This window comes from Calonectris borealis, chromosome 24 (assembly GCF_964195595.1).
Source record: "Calonectris borealis chromosome 24, bCalBor7.hap1.2, whole genome shotgun sequence".
Taxonomy (NCBI): Eukaryota; Metazoa; Chordata; class Aves; order Procellariiformes; family Procellariidae; genus Calonectris; species Calonectris borealis.
The window spans coordinates 1,381,342-1,398,308 of NC_134335.1; the positions used below are offsets into that span (position 1 = coordinate 1,381,342).

The following is a 16,967-nucleotide window of genomic DNA, read 5'->3' on the forward strand; positions in this document are numbered from 1 at the left end:
TCATCGGCTCCCCAGCCCAGCCCCGGCCAGCCTGCAGCCGCAGCTGCCCATCGGCAATGCCGACACATCCAGTGCAAGCCTCCTCCAAGCAGGGCAGAGATCTTTCAGGCTACTCTACCACTGCCTCCGAAAGCTGCAGCAGCCCCTAGGAGAGGGGCAGGAAATCTGGGTTCAGTGCTGCTCCCGCTCCCAGAGCCAGAGGGAGGGGAAGCCCAGTCCCACCCTGCCCGAAGCCCGAGCTGCAGCCTGGCGCCAGGCATCCCTGCGCCACCCGAAGACTGAGACACGCAGCCTTCAAGGGCACAGTCCGGGGCAGAGCCTGCAGCCGCCCGGACGCCCGGGAGCAGCTTTCCAGGGCACCGCGAGCGCTGGAGAAAAGCGCTTCCCTTCTTCAAAACGAGGGAAGGGACCTCTTCACCCAACTCCTCCGGTCTCTCCTTCCCACTCTCCAGGACCATGAGTTCCCCCTTCTCAACCAAAGCAAGGAGATTGCCTATAAATAAGGATGAGGAGGCCCCCAGCCACTTAGATCCGTTTTCTTTTTTTAGTCGCACTCTTTCCAAGTGGGCGGAAGGACAGGGATATAGAAAGCGGCCCTCGGCGGGTGTATTAATAGCTCTGGCTGAGAACACGGCTCGTGGTGCCGCAGAGCCAATAAGCAGATCACTACCGCGCCGCCGGTTCAAAACGAGTCACGGGGGACCTTCCGTGACCTCGATTTCTTAACTTGGGGAGGAGGGGACAGGAGCAGGGGGGAGAAGGAAAGCCTCATCCGTACGGATAGCCTTGCCTCAGCTCTGAGGGCGAGCGCACCGCGGCCGCTCACCTGAGGAGAGGCTGGCTCAGTGTCACTGGCCACGGCCACTTGCGCCTCCCCGCGAAGGCTCCTCCAGCGCCCGGCGGCGGTGAGCACATCTCTCCTGGCCCGGTGCTTTGCCACCAGCACGCTCCACCCTGTCCTCAACCAGGTCAGGAGGGGAAATCCCAAAACAGCTCACCCCTTCCCAGAGCAGAGTCCCCTCCGTCCTTCTCCCAGCTGGACGGAAACCTCCTGCCTCTTTCAGCACCCATGAAATCAGAGGCGAGAGCAGCTGGCTCTTGCTCTCTGTGTACCTGCACTGAATCACCATCTAAAATGACAAGTTCCCTCCTTTGCCTACTCAGAGCCCTCCCATCCCAGGTCAGGGGCACTGCTCGGCCAGAGCTGCCCAGCAAACCCATCCATGTAACGGATTAGCTGACTAGCAAGGTCCAGAGCTGCCACCACACACGAGACAACAGATTTCTAGGCCAAGAAAGCATCCCCGTATCTCCCCACACACCAGTGCCTTCAGTTCCCTGTGTCCACGCACAGGTAGAAGCAGACAAAGCCATTTATTTTTTCCTCCCTCACTGACAAGCGCCAGAAGAACGACGGACCAGAGGAGCAAAGCGCTCCAGCCGAGCCTCCCGCACAGCAGCGCCAGGCTTTGCAGAGCTACGGGGCCACCGCACGGCCCTGCAGATGTCATTTTGTGACATCTCCAGGCTGGTTTGTCGTCATGAATCAGCATTTCCCTTCATCAGAACAGCGCGGTGCTTCTCCCAAGTACACCAAGAAAGAGAAAAATGCACATTTGCAGGCAGAGGAAGGAAAACAAAGCACGTGCGAGCAGCAGCGTGCTATTTGTGGCAATGCCTGTCGCCCGAGCAAAGCAGAAGATGGCTGGAGCCAGGGCACGCGGCGTGGAAGGCGTACAGCAAAAGCCACTCTTCGCCCATCCGTCGGCTTTGGACCAGAAATATCCCGCTGTGCTCAGCACCCCGTCATCCACCCGGCTCCACCCCAGGCTCTGTCCAACATCTCCGCCCCAGATCCCAGACCACGGCTTGAGAAGGCTCCTGCCGTAATCAAGATCGGAGAGCAGCCACAGCCTGGCAGGGAAATATCTTCCTCCCAGGCAGCACCCAGAATGGTTTAGAGATGGACGGGTGAGGGGCTGGGGTGAAGAGTGGAAAAATACCTCATAAACAGAGAAATTCCGATTACCCATAAAGCTTTTTCAGGTCAAAGGGGGAAACGGATTTTTAATAGAAAATGGAAGTTATGGGATTGGCAATAGTTATGTGACAGACGCATAGAGTTAAATCCATATAATCTCCTTTACCATTTAGCATTGAGCACCATCCTAATTCCATGTTTCATAAAACTGTCTCCAAATCACCGAGAGAGATTAAAAATTTAGAAATAGCACTGCAATATTTTTAAACCAGAAATCACTGCTCACATCTGGTCAGATGTGCTGACCCTAACCTAAATATCGAGGGCATTAATTCACATAAAACTGAAAAGAGGAGGCCAGAGGAGCCACAATGGAACAGTTTCTGCTGGGGAAAATGCTGCGACGCAGGCGCACAGCACAACCCCGGAGACCAGCCCGCCGGTAGCTGGAAGCCACGCAAAGCCCAGCGCATAGCCGGACACCGGCTGGCTTACTCTGAAAGGCACGTATTTCAAGTTACCAGAGCGCAATCTTCTTAAATTGTAGTAAATTACAACCTAGAGGTACTGAAATGTTAATATCTCTATCTGCGCTGGGAGAAGCAACTCATTTTACTATCATTCCTTAGGAATATTTACCAGCCTTGATCGCTGGACTTTCCAAACTCCAATACCTTCAGCGGCACGCCAACCTCAGCACTGCGAAGCGCTGTGCTGGACAGCAAGCACTCACTTGCTCTAACGAGTGGCCAAGGCAGAGCGGCCGTAAACTGACCCCAGGGTCTGTCACCAAGCCTCGTATTGCTGGAAGAGGCAGCTGAGATGTAGGTGCGAGTCCTGCACGAGGGGCGGCACAGGCTGAAACCTCAGCCCGCGTAAGCACACAAGTGCCACCACCGCCCAGGCGAGCGCCCAGCAACGCAACCCTGCCTCTCCTCCAAACCTCACAGGGAAGAACCCGTCCTCTTCCACGAAGTGGATTTAGGACTGGTCTCGGACAACGACCAGCTGCGTGCCAGCGCAATTAGAGAGCCGATTCTCCTGAGCTAAGAAGCTTCTTCTGCCCTCGACGCGCGCCCATCATCTGCGTTAGCAAGCTACTGGCTCAGGCCCCCGCAGCCCGCCCCACGCCCACCCAAACCCAGCCAGTTTCTCAAGGCTGAGCAAGGTCTTTTGCACATCGGTAACTGGGTGGCAACCCGACCGAGATGGGAAAAGGCTAAACAAGGCGCGTTTTGAGGGTGTACGTGCAATCCTCCGGGCATGGGCAATCCAGCCTGGGCTGGTACCGTTCCTCAAGGGGTGGCAGAGGTCCGTGACTGCCCGAGTACTTCTTCACAAAAGAGCGGCCACTGGAGGCTTGACTATTTGCCACGATTAAGTGCGTTGCTGGCATTCAAAAGGAGGTTTTGCAGCACCTCGGAAAGAGCGGGCGCTAGCCTCGAGTTCACGTTACCCCAGTGGCAGCACCTTTCCCAAGACCTCCCTCTTGGGCCTGGTCTCCCTCTGACCGCCCGGGTGCCCTCCCCAGCCTTCCTCCAAGGCCAGGCGAGATGCTGCCAAGGCACCGCCGCAGCAGAAAGCCCACCCGCAGGCCAGCAAAGGGACCGTAGGAGCCACCGGGGCTTCTCCAGCCACCAGCTGCAACGGGCTGCAGGGATGCTGTGAGGAACAGCAGGCTAATCACCACCTCGCCGCTCATTTATTATCCTCATTAAGGGTGTTTGACACCTGCCCTGTTCAAGGAGAAAGTGAACCGAAGCTTGGCACACATTGCCACATTGCGGGGCGGGAATTACAGGTAGGTGGCAAGTCCTAATCTTTCCTCTCTACTGCCTTAAGATACGACAGTAATTCCATCACGTACTGCCTGCACATTTGTAATGCTGGAGCAGTCTTTGGCCCTCCCTGGAACGAGCTTCCTTCAAGCCCTCATCTTCAGGACACTTTTAATAGCCTTTCTCCTAACGAAGGGAGCGACCTTGGAGCTGACAGAGAGAGAAGTGACATCTCCGGGCATCCGAAGGGACGGCAAGAGGAGCGGCTGAGAGGAGGTGGGAAACAGGAGGCTGGGACCCTTTCAAGCGGAGTACAAGAGGTGCACATACCCTGCCAGGAGCGCAGGGCAGCCACACGGGATGCCACCCACTGCCGAGGCTTTCCAGCCCAAAGGGTTCAAGCCGTGACTCCAGGCTCCCCCACGCCATGCCCCTCAGGGACCAGCCTCGGGGCGGGGGGAAACAGTGCCACAAAATGCCGAGCACGGCCTGGGGCGTTCAGCTGGCGCCCAGCACAGCCGCAGGGAGGGCAAGTACCTGCCACAGCACCTTCCCTACCCCGGCGCTGCGTTTCGGCCGCCGCCGGAGTCCCACCCATGCGGCACCGTCCTTCTGGCCCGAGCACCGCGGTCGTTCCCGACACGCAGCCGCCGTCACCGCGAACCGAAGCGGGAGCAAAGGAGGACGCTGCCTCTGGTCCTCTGCGGGTAAGGGCACCGCTCAAACATGCTTGGAGCGCAAGCCACCTGCTCCTTAGTGCATCTGCACGGAAATTAAGGCTTGAACCACCTCCAGCTATTACGACAGCACCCAGGCTGAGGCTGTAACCCTTGCCTGGAAAAAAAAAGCACTCCCCGCTGATTTGCCTGGCCCCTGAACCTCCCACATCAGCCTGCTGGAGGTACCCGTCTCACCACCTCGACCACGCAAGGGGCTGACCAGAGCTGGACATCCTGCAGCTCTGCACCACCTCCCGAGCCCCCCAACCTGCCCGAGCTCCCCCCAGGGGCCCTCTGCTCCGGGGGGTGAGGAACGAGCCCAGGGGCCACAGGCAGCAGCCTCTCCCTCCCCTTCCACAGCCATGCTGAACACGAAGTCTGAGGAGCTGCAGCCGTGTCCCAAGGGGACATCTGGTGACATTACTGAGCCAGGGCGACAGCAAGGTCCCCCCCGGGGAGGCCGGGGCCGAGCCAAGCCGGTTCGAGGGGCGGGAGAAGGGATGCACCAGAGGCCGCACACGCCTGCTGCCAGGCTTTCTCCGGAGCCGCCAGTCCGTGCCGTCCGGCACGCCGCAGCCCGCAGGCTGGCTTTACAAGGCGGAGACGAGGATTTCCACCACGCGGCCGACAGGTATGAGAAGTGAGGGGCACGGATCAACGGAGCGAGCTCTGAAACCTCGCTCACCGTCTCCTTTTCCCCTCGGAGTTGTGCCTGCTCCCTTCTCTCGCGGCGAGGAGCCGACAGAGCCCTTTCCAAGAGGCAGCAGCTGGGGCAGGCAGCAAGCGTTAGCAAGAGTCGGGAAATGGATTTCCTAAATATTTGGTACAGCTCTGCTGGCAGATGATGGCGGCAACATGCAGATTGTACGTGGTGGGGTTTATTTCTTAAGGATCGACAAGCAGGGAAAGGGTAACTCACAAAATCATGATTACGTAAAAATATGTAGCTGGCTATAATCTAGATTTCAAAGACAAGAAACACTCTGCACCCAAACCTGCCACTGCATAAGCCTCCCAGTAAAGCACGCATCGCAACAAGGAACACCTTCCTCCTTCATGCCCTCCTCGGAAGTCGCACTTATTAACAGTCTGCTTATTTGGGAGTGAGATGACTTCATGTTATCCAAGGCACAGCCCAGAGCTCGCGTGCTGCCATGTCAGAAGAATTCCTGCCACAAAGAGACGCTTCCAGTTTTATTCTTGCACCCGGCTCGTCAGCTGCTTCAAAGGAGGACAGAGCGCGCCCCATCCCTCCACTTCAGGACCATCCGGGCAGAGACCGGAGCTCCGCAGCAGAAAGGCGCCCCGTGCCACGGCTGCCCAAAGCTAAGCCTGCAGCTCCCAAGCAGCCCCCGTCTCCGGGAAGGGCTGCTCAATAGCACGTCCCTGGCACTCGCCGCCCGCGCGAGGCACAGCCTATTCCTCCAGAGAACAAACGCACCAGGAAATATTAGGGTTGCCTGGGTCGATTTTCTCCTCCGAAGGCAGGAGCAGCCCTAAGCCCACGCCAGGTGCAGGTGAGGGCTCTGGGCAAGTCGCCATTGTGGCTCCTTGTGCTGGGAAATTTTGGCTGTCCGCAGGATAAACAAACACCGGGCACGGCGAGGAGTTCAGCACTGCAGGCTTCTCCTCCGTGCATTTAATGAGGTTTCCATGTTTCATTTCAGAGACAAACGAGCGCTGTGCCACACTGGGGGGCCGAGATGGGGAGAGATTAAAAAAGGCAAGCTGCATAGTTCACTGCACCCAATACAGGAACATAATGTAAATATAATGCCAATATAAATCAGGCGGCGGAGAGATCCAGCAAGAACACGCAGGGAGCTGCTTTCCCGGCTCCAAGCCTCTCAATTTTGACCAGTATGCTCTTCATCACACCACTCGCCGCTCACCTCCCCTCCTCCTCTGCCCGGCGGCTCTCACTCACACTGCCAGACTGTCTTTTTGCTCAAGTCCCTGTTTGTTTGCTTGCCAACCACCTATTTTGGTTTATTTTATGAGCGGGGGAGAAATAAGCAGCCACAGCCCATGGAGGGATTTCTAAACTTCAGTGGTCCCCTGGATCAAACGGTTATTTCCTTTCAGTTTCTACTTGAGCTCTTGTTCTACAGCAGGAACACGTTACAAGGATGTGCTTCGATGCCCAGAAATATTAAGTCTCTGAAAGGTTTATCACGCGTTAAGCAATTCATTTTTTTTTATCCTATTATTGTAATGAAACTTCCACTGTATTTTTGTCCTCTCTTTGGAACCGTTTCACTTTAACACTTTCCGTCACTGAGACTGTTCAACACTGAAGATACATTTTATTTCTTAAAAAAAGAGAAAATGAGGCCACGAGGACTTGTGCTAATGGAGGCTTTTAATTTGCTCTTCTCAGAAGAGATAGCTCTGTGGGAAGAGATCCCTTTTCCAAGAAGCTGGGGCTGAAAACATGCAAAGCGATAAACCCAGTGCAGCTCTTTATTATTTTGCCTATTGGGGGGAAGAAATTGTAGCATCCTCAAGTTATTTGTTTTTGGTGGGTTTTTTTTTCCTTTTAGCACAGTAGAAAATGCAAATGTAAGCAAAGCAGACGCTGGCACGTTCAGCTCAGCAGATCCTAAACACAATAGCGATTTTGGGTAAAGCTCCCAAATGCAGTTTTATTCCAGCTTGACTAAAGCAGCTATTCCATAATTAATAATTGATGGAACAATTGATCATCACCACACAACCGGACAGGATGCCTGCCCTATTAAACCTTCGTAAATATTTTTCATTGGATTAACATTCAGATAAATGGGTAATGCAATCGGCAGCAAGAGACGTCTCATGTAAGGAGGCAGCTCCATCCCCTTTCATTCGCTTTCCTCATTTCCTAAAATTTCCCCCTTGCTGTTCTCAAATGTCACAAATAGAGAATTAGGGCAAATGTCATTTTACATCCTCCAAGCAGACAATTTTCCAAAAGGTGGGCGCTTCCATCACCACATCTGCAGATCGGGTCATGTGCAAAGAGGTAATTTATTACAGAAACACAATTAAAAATTCCCGCAGAATCGGAAACAGGCAATTCCTTTATGTAACGTCAATTGATTGTTGTAACAAACACACTGTGATTTCGCTACCCACGTTGCGTGCGGCTCCTTGGCTTTCCTTTTTAATTGCATCTATAGCAGAGACTCGGTTTAGAGTGTTACCTCTACAGATGTGGCCAGCATTCACTTCATCTCCAACTTTAAATTAATCTCTAATCTTTAAGCGTGCATCTTCCCGACACGTTTGTTTCATGATTTTGCCCCCCACCCGATCTGATTCATATCAAGCCGCTGGGATACACTTAACACAGCATTCCCAGGGGGAAGGATGCGATTGTTAAGGCATCGCTGGATTCAGCCTGTCTTACGGGATCGGAGTATTGCTCCAAGCGGTCCCGGCAAGCGGGGACACGGAGCACAGCTCTCGGGAGCGCCGCTGCGAGCCTTGGTCCCAACCGCCGGCCCCGCCGAGGCGATGCAGCGTACGTCGGTGCGGCGTTTCACCTCCACGCGATCCCCGCGCCCCCGCGGGCTCCGCCGAGGAGCGGCCCCGGGACCGCTCCGGGCCGCGCTGCCACCGGCCGGCCCCGCTCCGCGCTCCCCGAGCCCCGCCGCGCCGAGCGCTCCGAGAGCCCCGGCGAGCTGCGGGCCCGCCGGGGGAGGCGCACCGACGGCCCCGGGGCCGGCTCCCCCGGGGGGGCGCACCGGGAGCCCCGGGGCCGGCTCAGCCCCGGCCCCAGCCGGCCCGGGACCCCGCTCCCGCGGAGAGCCCGCCGCCCCCGCGCCCGCCCCAGGGGCGACGTACCTTTCCGCAAAGAGTACAGCAGGAAAAAAGTTACCAGCCACATGCCATAAAGAGCAGCTATGGCCCCGGGCTGCGGCGCAATTGCGGGCGGTGCGGTGCCCCCGGCGTGCCGCGCTCCCTGCCGCCGCGCTGCCAGCCCGGGTGAGGTGCCCAGAGCCGAGCTCGCAGCCGCTCCTCCTCCCCTCTCCCGGCGAGTGGCGTCGGGAGGGTGGGCCGGGCTCCCGCGCACTCCCCGCCCCCGCGCCCCGCTCCCCGCCGGGCCCGCCGCGGCCGCGGAGGGGTGGGAGGGCGGCAGCCCCCGCCGAGCGAGTCTCCGCTGCGAGGGGGAGCGTCCGCCCCCCCCTCCGCCTCGGGGGGCGGAGGGCGGCAGCCAGCCCCGCTGCGAGCGGGGGGTGCTCGCGAGCACCCTCTCCCCCAGGCCGGTGGGCTCGCACCTGGGCAAAGCCCCGCGGCCGCAGGTGCGCCCGCGGGGGTTAATGACGGCAGAGGGGGCTTGTGCCGGTCACACTCCATGCAGCGGAGCTCCCCGCTGCAGCCCTGGGAGGCTGGAGCACAGCTAACGCTCGCTCCGTCCCCTGCAAACCTGCCCCTCGCCTGCATAAAGGCGGCTTTTCCCTGGGCTGAGCTGCGTCCCGGCCGCAGAGCTGCCCCGCAGGGCTGGGGATGCAGTAGCACGGCGGGGCCACCCAAGACTTGCAGCTAGCAGCACTCCTCCTCCCTGGGCCTCCTGGACGCTTTTTAGCAGCCTGAGGACAGAGATCAGGTTTTCGTGACAGGAACGGCACCGGCCCGTGCTGCTCCCGTGACAGGGGACTCAAGCAAGATAGGGCCTAGCAGACTTCATTACACATTCATCCCTCCAGCCAGCAAGTAACAAATAAATACTAGTTAATGCTTTACTTTGGGGTGTATTTATCTAAGGCTTAATTCAAGCCTAGGATCTTACTCCCCAAGACTCAGTCACACCAAAGCCAATTTGTCTGGACCATTAGAGCAGTTCAGAATGTCTTTTCTTGAAGTGATTATAGCAGGTTTTCTTTGCCTGCCAAAACAGCCTTTCCAATCCCAATTTGTTGGAAAATAAAGAGAAAGAAAGATTGAAGCATTCTGATTTCAAAGAAAACAATGACTAGAAAAAACATGATGTACTGATTTTTTAAAAAGCGCTGTCTAGATTTAGTTGAAAACCGAACCGTCGTCACCCCGTAAAAAAATTAGAAAAACAGCAGCTCCATGGCCACCGCACCGGTTCATTGCAATACTTCATACTTGGGAGTCCCTTGGAAGAGCCAGAGAGCTCACCCACACTGCCGAGGTGGTACTTGCACAGCGTGGGTGAGCGATTCCCGTTTCACAGAGGAGGGACACAGCCGAAGGACACGGAGAAGCTGGTAGGGCTAAGGCTCCCGCACACCCACCCCGCATCCCCCTTCCCCGCCCTACTCCAGGCCACCCACACCAGAGACCCTCATTTTAACGATGAGCATGATGAGGCCAGCTGTCACCTAACCCACGTACATGCACCTGCCCGGACCGCAGTGCCGAAAAGCCAATAGCAGAGGCGGGAGCAAACACTGTCCCGTGCTGCGCGGGTCCGACGCACCCTCCTCCTCCTCGAGGACATGCTTCCCGTTCCTCGGTGCTGCCAAGCTCCGTAGCTCCGTCACCACCCCCTACTCAGCCTGTTCCCAGGCCACCTCAGCAGCTCTGTCACGGTGCGTGGGCATCCCCGGCACACAGCCCTCCCACGCACGCACGTGCTCCTCCCCGGCCCCACGCCGCTCGCTGCTGGCTCACTCGCACCCCTGGCCGTGCCATCGGCGTCCCGAGAGGCGATGAAGCAGCAGCTGATGCACACCCGGTGCCCACGCATCCCTCTAGGAATCGAGGTGCATTTCAATCGCCACCTACATCCCTATACAGATGTTAGCTGATACTTAGCAAGGACATTGGTATTCAGGCCCATACCCAAGGCAACAAGCAAATCCCAGGCCCTGGGGAGCCCCAGCCACATGCCAGGCATCTGCCCCCTTCCCTCCCCGGCAGCTGCTGCAGGATGGCAGCACAGGCCAGCCTGCTAACAGGAATCTTCCAGCCACAAAAACTGCTACAGCGTTTTGCTATCTGGCACGCAATGTGTTGGACTCGCGTGCAGTTTCTACCCTCCTACGCTCAGGAGCGAATGAAACGGGGCACGGGGGGGGCTGGCAGGGCACTCGCTGGCACAGCACCCGCAGGGCCTCGCAGATCTCCATTTGAGGCACACGTGCGGGGGGAGTAAATGCTAGTCACTGGTTCATTTTTAGCTCCCTTGGCTGTTCAGCATCTCCAGTGAGTTCCCTCGTCATGCCCAGCTCACAGAATCAGCCTCTACCGAGAGCCCTAACCTCCCCCTGCCAAAAGCGCCTTCCTCCAGGACAGGACAGCATCTGCTGGCAAGTCGGGACGCAGCACAAGAAGAGACAACAACTAAAAGCTGACAGGGTGAATGGCCAGCCCCGGGTCACGCTCGGGGAGCCATGGCGAGTCCTTGAGCTGTCTGTGCCGTTCATTACGGCCCCGTTTGCTCCTCCATTGATTGTTCAGCCCAGGACGTTTGTCAGCCTCCTGAGCCCAGGCGCACGTGCGGGTCTGGCAGCGGAGGGCAGGCAGCCAGGCGCTCCCCAGAGCTGGCTCTGGCGAGCCCACACCTGGGACTCGGCTCCTGCCCAGCAGCCACCGTTTAGGGACATCAGCCTTCCCGCAGCTCCCGCATTTGAATATGCACAGGAAGCATTTGTGCATCGCCTTTGCATGAGCGTTCAGCCTGGAAAGCTGGTATCCTGCTAACATCCCCCCCATCAGCAGGCTGGAACGGCGTCACGTGCTTCATACAGCTGTGATCAGGAAGGGATGAAAATCATCACGTTCATTATTTGGGCAGCACTGACCTGCACTTTGGCAGCACGCAGGGGGCTCCCAGGAAGCGAGGCCAGCACTCACACGCTGGGAGAAGCGCGTCTCGCACTCCTGTGGCCACTGACCTGCTAACAGGGAGCGAGCAAGCTGCCAGAGCCAGCAGCAAGCTCAGCTGCACAGCTAGCTAAAAGGGGAGGCTCATACTAAGGAATTATTTCCCTGGCCCAAACTCCACTCAAGACGCAGGAGAAACAATAGCAACACATGCCCACGTGCAGTTCTGAGCCCCAACAGGCTTCCCCCTTCGGGGGAAGGGACCCTCTGCACTTCACCACAGCAGAACATGCGCAGCAGGGTCCTTCCCACTAAAGGCATGCTTCAGCCTCTCCCCGAGTGCCAGCAGCAGCGTGGCCACAACCACTCTAGTGCAACCAGCCTCCCCGAATCTCCCCCTCCCCGGCATTTGTGCTGGCTCTGGGCAGCACTTACACCCAGCTCCAGGATCCCCCAGAGCTCTGGAGATTACAGGGGTGCCCCGTGCTCACGTACCCTGTTAGCCAGCCAGGTGCTTTTGTCTAAGGATAGCTCTTCCACTAATAGGCAAAAAACCACCCTCCATCCACGCACGCAGAGGGACACTGGGGAAAAGAGCCAAAAGGAGGGTCCCGAGAGCACCCCACAGCTACTGGGGTCAGCGGCAGGCCAAGGTTTTGCCCTGAGCCAGGGAAGAGGCACCGCAGAGGGGCACGCAGCGCTGCGGGGAGCATCCTCGCCCCGCTGTCCCTCCGGCCAGGGCACGTCTCACCTCCCACCGGTCCCCAGCCCCGTGCCCTCAGCCACCCTCCTAGACAAATCCTCCGGAGGAAGTAGTCATTAAAACAACAGGGCTACTTATCTGGCGCTAGCCGATTTCCACAAAGCACTTCCCACGCAGTCACCAACTTAGCCTCACAGCACCTCTCCGGTGCGCAGAGCCGGCCCGCTGGGACCCCTCGCCAGCCACCCTGCTCCGCAGGGGCCGAGGCACAAGCTTTGCCCTGCATGGTGGTCTTCAGCCCTGCACGGCCACCCCTGTCAGCCCAGTCCCACCAGTAACCCCACACAAGAAACAAGCACCTTCAGGGCAGAGGAGGAAAAAGGCTTTGGGGGTAATTGCAGGACAGGCTGCAGCTGGGCTAAGTGCTGGGAGCACCTGGACTTAAAGGGCCGGGCATGCCTAGCAGGGCCTGTCTCCCCGGGCACGGTCCCCTGCAGCAACGCCTGTCCTGTCCCCCTGCACCCCTCCTCAGCCTGGGCAAGGGGCAGCAGCCCCTCAGCACCAAGGCTGGCCCTGTGCGGGTGCTGCCCGGGGCGGTGCTGAGGAGGGAAAGGTCCCCAACCTTGCCTGTGGCAGGTTGCAGCCCTGTTCCGTGCCTCAGTTTCCCTAGCGGCAGAGGGGAGCAAGCAGCTGCCACACGGGGCGGTGGGAGGATAAATGCCCCGGAGGTGGCGAGGGGCTTGTACCCAGGCAAAGGGGGCTGGGAAGCCCGTGGCCAGGTGGATGCCAGCAGGTCATCGTGCCCGAAAATGGGCTCCTCCTTGAGCCCCTTGGGTCACTTGCACTACAGAAACAGCTGCGTTTCCAAAAGGGACTCCCCCGCAGCTTGGGAAGGGCTGCGGGTCCCCCCGGGGCCAGGCGGGAGCCCGCGCCCAGAGCCGGGGTTTGCCGCTGGCATGGGCAGGAGCGGGCAGCCGGGATGCTCGGGGACCAGACCGCGCTCCCGCTTCCCAGGGAAGACTCTTTCCCGGCAAGAAGCTTGATTTTTGCTTCCCCCTAGTGTCGCAGCGGCACGGCGCGGAGCGGGGAAGCGTGGCTCGGGTTCTCCCGGGGCTGTGGCTGGTGCCAGGAGCCTTCGCCCCGGCCCGCGGGCACCGCTTGCCCCCGGACTCCCGGGGTGCCCGGCCCCGCTCCCGGCTGCGAGCCGGCCCGCGCGTCCGTCCCGGCGGCTCTCACGATCCCGACCCGCAGCTGCGGGTGGATTTCCCCGATGCCCAAGTGACTCAGGAGCACAAGTCGGGGAGGCTTGCGGCAGAGTTTGTACTCCTGTCACGGAGCAGTATTTCCGCAGCCCGGGTTTTCAGGCCTGGCTGAGGTGAGGGTGTGTGAGGTGTGCGCCCAGGCCTGGCAGGAGTCCCGACGCAGGGCAGAGGGAAGCCCCGTACACGGAAGGCGAGCGAGGTCCGTGTCCCCGCCAGCTCCAGGGCAAGCCTGGAGTCACCAGGGGCTCTGCAAAGTTTTAGCAGGGTCATGGCACGGTCTTGAGACACGCGGACTGGATTCACAGGGGCCCTTCTTTGCTTCCCAGCTTCAGCCCACTGCGAAACCCGCCGTGAGGAGCCAGCCCGTCCATCCCTGGGCTCGCGCTGCTGAAGCTGAGCTGCTGGGCTGCGCTCACGCAGCAGCGCTGCTGTGTGGCTGTTCTGCGGGCCCGGCTCCGGGGCAAACGTCCATCTCAGTGTGAGCAGCTATTTCCTAATAACCACTGCTTTGGGGCATGTGCAACGTGGAAATGAGGGCTGAAATGTTATTTACTTTGGTTGGGAGGAGAATTTAAGACCGTGGAGCGCTGCTGTTTTGGCAGACACGTTGCTGTTGATGGATGCGCTGCCTTTTCGGGAGCAGAACAAAGGGAGAACGAGGCGTGTGGCTGGCTCCCCGCCAGCCCGGCCCCATCTCTCCACGTCGTCAAGTGTTCCTCTTTGGCTCCATTAGTCACCATTTGCTGCTCTCCTGTTTTAACTAATGAGGAGACATTTTGCATTCACGTTTCCTCGCGGGCCAAATGCGTCCTTGGCATCATGGAGATGGCGGAGCAGATCTGGCAGGGTCCAGGCTGGGCGAGCTGAGCGGCCAGCTTCCCTGGCTGCTGCTCCTCCTGTTCCTGCCCCGGTGCTTCATCTCCTCACATTCAGTCGTGGATTAAGCACAAGAGCTGGCCAAGCCCCAGCTGGCTGGAACCCCTCTCCCTCGTACCTGTCTGTCCAGAGACTGGCGAAGCAAACAGGGAATAGCCAGTGCCAAGGGGAAGCTGTTCGGAACTGGAAGTCTTCCCAGAGGAAAAGGACACTCCAGTTGTCCACTGTGTATTTACCCAATCCCCTTTGTGTCATAGAAAAGATTTACTTTGAGAAGATTAATGGCTCAAGGGACTGTGAGAGAAATCCTCCAAGATTGCCTGGTTCAGGGGGGAAGACGAACACCTCCTCGCCGAGGCCGCAGCTCCCAGCTGACTCGCAGGGCTGCGGGGCTGCGCCTTGTCCCGTGGGGCACCCTCTGACGGGGACCACGACTCCCCCTGCCCAGGCCCTGGGGAGAGGAGCGGGAGCCTCTCACCGGGGCAGCAGCAGGAGAACGGCAGCCGAGCGGAGACATGGTAGCCTTTCCCTGTAGTCTTCCCAGCTTTCCACTCCCATAGCTCCTGGGCTCAACGTCCAAAGCAAAGGACTGTGGAGGCGTGGAGAGGAGCAGAGCCCTGCCTCAGAATCGGCTCACACCCGTGTGCCAGCCCGGCGAGCAGGGGCTGCTGGCAGCACTCCTGCCCCTGGCACAGGGAGGTCACATTTACCAAACATCATATAATTGGCTTATGCCTTTCCCCTGTTCCTGGTTCCCAGGTTCCCTGGCTCCATTCTGGAGGGGCACGTAGCTAGGATGCTCGCAGTTTAGCTCTGATAACAGCCTGGCTTCCAAATGTAACCCCCACCGCAAGTCTTCAGGTACTGGCAGTGTGTCCTGCTCTGCTGCTGCACACCCTGTCCGTGTCCCCGACCCGAAGACGGCCCCCGAGCCCCAGCCAGGGGTGCAAAGGGCTGTGCGAGTGTGCGTGCACACGTGGGTGTCTGCCAGCCGTGCAGAATAATGCTATTAATGCCATCTGGTGCCGAGACAGAGATCCCCCTGTGCAGGGAGCCAGACGCAGCTTTTCGCTCCCCTTAATCTCCTCCCTTCGAGCTGCAGGGGGTCTGTCTGCGGGGCTCTCCGGGGGGCTGGTGCCAGGGGACGCGCACCCTGAAGGGCATGCCTGCACCCTGAGCCCTGGCACGGTCGGGCACCAGGGAAGACGGGGAGCCCTGGGCCTCGAGGACGTGAGACCCTGCTGAGAGCGGGCTCATCTCGTACGCCGGCTCCTTCCTGGCTGCTGTGCCCTTTAGGTCCTTCTTTAAGGGGACACAACCACACCGCGCTCCTCGCCGGTGAGGACCGGGGGTCGGCGCAGGGAGCGGGCAGGGCCAGCTCTGCTGCGAGCAAACCCTTCAGCTTGTCTGTGCTCTTAAACAGGCACTTCTCTCCCTCCGCCAAAGGACTCTGGCTCCCGTTCGAGCTGCGCAAAGCTGCAACGAGTCTTTATTAGTGGGTCAGTGTCAAGTCAAAATTATATTTCAAAATAATCTCCTTACCGTGTTAAATAAGCACCTCAGATCAGACAAATTGCTCGGATTTTGTCTAATAACCTTCCTCCAGCTAATCCTATTTTCCCGTCACTGGCTGACCTCGATCGGAGCCCGAACGGAGCAGGTGAGCCGGTTTCTCCTCCGCCAGCAGCGCCGGGACGGTCGGGCTCCCAGCGCCCAGCGCAGCGCACGCCCGAGCCCCGCGGGGCCGCGGGCCCTCAGAGACGGCGGGGGCGCCGCGACGGGGCAGAGCCCCGAGCGGGGCCAGAGCCCTCCCCGCCCGCGGCGGGGCCCCGCTGCCGTCGGCGCGGCGCGGCGGGCGCCAGGTGGCGGCGGCGGGCGCCAGGCGGCGGGAGCCGGCCCGCCCGGCGGCCCCGGGGCTGCCCCCGGGAACCGGCCCCCACGCGGGACTGCGAGCGCGGCGGAGCGAAGGCTGCATGCAGCTCGGCCGCGGCGGGGAACCGCCATCTGCCGGTTCCCAGCCAAAGCGTCCCCTGGCAAGGCACCCCCGCGCACGGCTGGAGCTGGGAGCCAGCTCCCCGCTGCATCTGTCTCCGCAGGTTCCGCTCCGCTTCCTCCGGGCGGCCCGAGGCACGCCTTCGGCCGCGAAGCCGGCAGGGGAAGGGGTCGAGGGTGCCGGGGGTCAGTGGCTGGGGGGCAGGCAGCCCCGGGAGCTGCGGGGGCCAGCGGAGCTGTCGGCGGGCTCGCCCGACTGGTCGGCAGGTGTCTATGTCGGTCCAGCTCCCCCGCGCACAGGCACTCCCGAGGGAGCCTCCCTCCTCACTCGCGCCCAATTGCGGGAGGGTTTTGAGGCTTTTTTTAAGAGGCGTTTCCGTGTCTTTCCAAAGATGAGGGAGGCAGTGAAACCAAAGGATGCACCATCCCAGCCCCATTCTTGCCCAGGAAGGACGCCTGGATCAAGCACTCCAAGAAAGCAAGCGCACAAACAGCCCCGCACAAACAGCCCATGCCCACGGGTGCATCTGACCTGCCCTGCAGCCCGCACAACGCGGGGCAGTGCTGCAAACCCCTCGCCGTGTATCCCAGGGAACGGCACGTGCCGCAGCATTCGGGCACCCACAGCCAGCATTCACGCTGGGCAAGAGGGGTGTTTCTTCAAAGCAGCCAGGGTGGCCAGGAGCAGGAACATCCCTCCCTTCCCAGTCCCCAATGCAAATCCAGAGTGGAGACGGCCGGCTGCTCCGTGCCGTGGGTGTGCGGAGGAGCGAGCGGAAACTTTTCCTGGGTCTGTGTTGGAAGATGTCTGCAGGGCAGAAAAGTCATTGGTGCCGGGCCAGGAAAGTGGGCGATTCAAATGCCTCGGGCACAAAGTTT

General features: G+C 59.5%; 1 protein-coding gene across 1 annotated transcript in view; it reads right to left on the reverse strand.

Annotated features, from left to right (window-relative positions):
- The window catches only part of DSCAML1 (DS cell adhesion molecule like 1), a 114,444-nt gene extending 105,985 nt beyond the window's left edge, over positions 1 to 8,459 (reverse strand). Inside the window, exon 1 of the mRNA XM_075172852.1 lies at positions 8,304 to 8,459. Coding sequence (XP_075028953.1) covers positions 8,304 to 8,346 — 43 coding nt within the window. The 5' untranslated portion in view covers positions 8,347 to 8,459. The remainder of the gene's footprint in view (positions 1 to 8,303) is intronic.
- Positions 8,460 to 16,967: the final 8,508 nt, after the last annotated feature.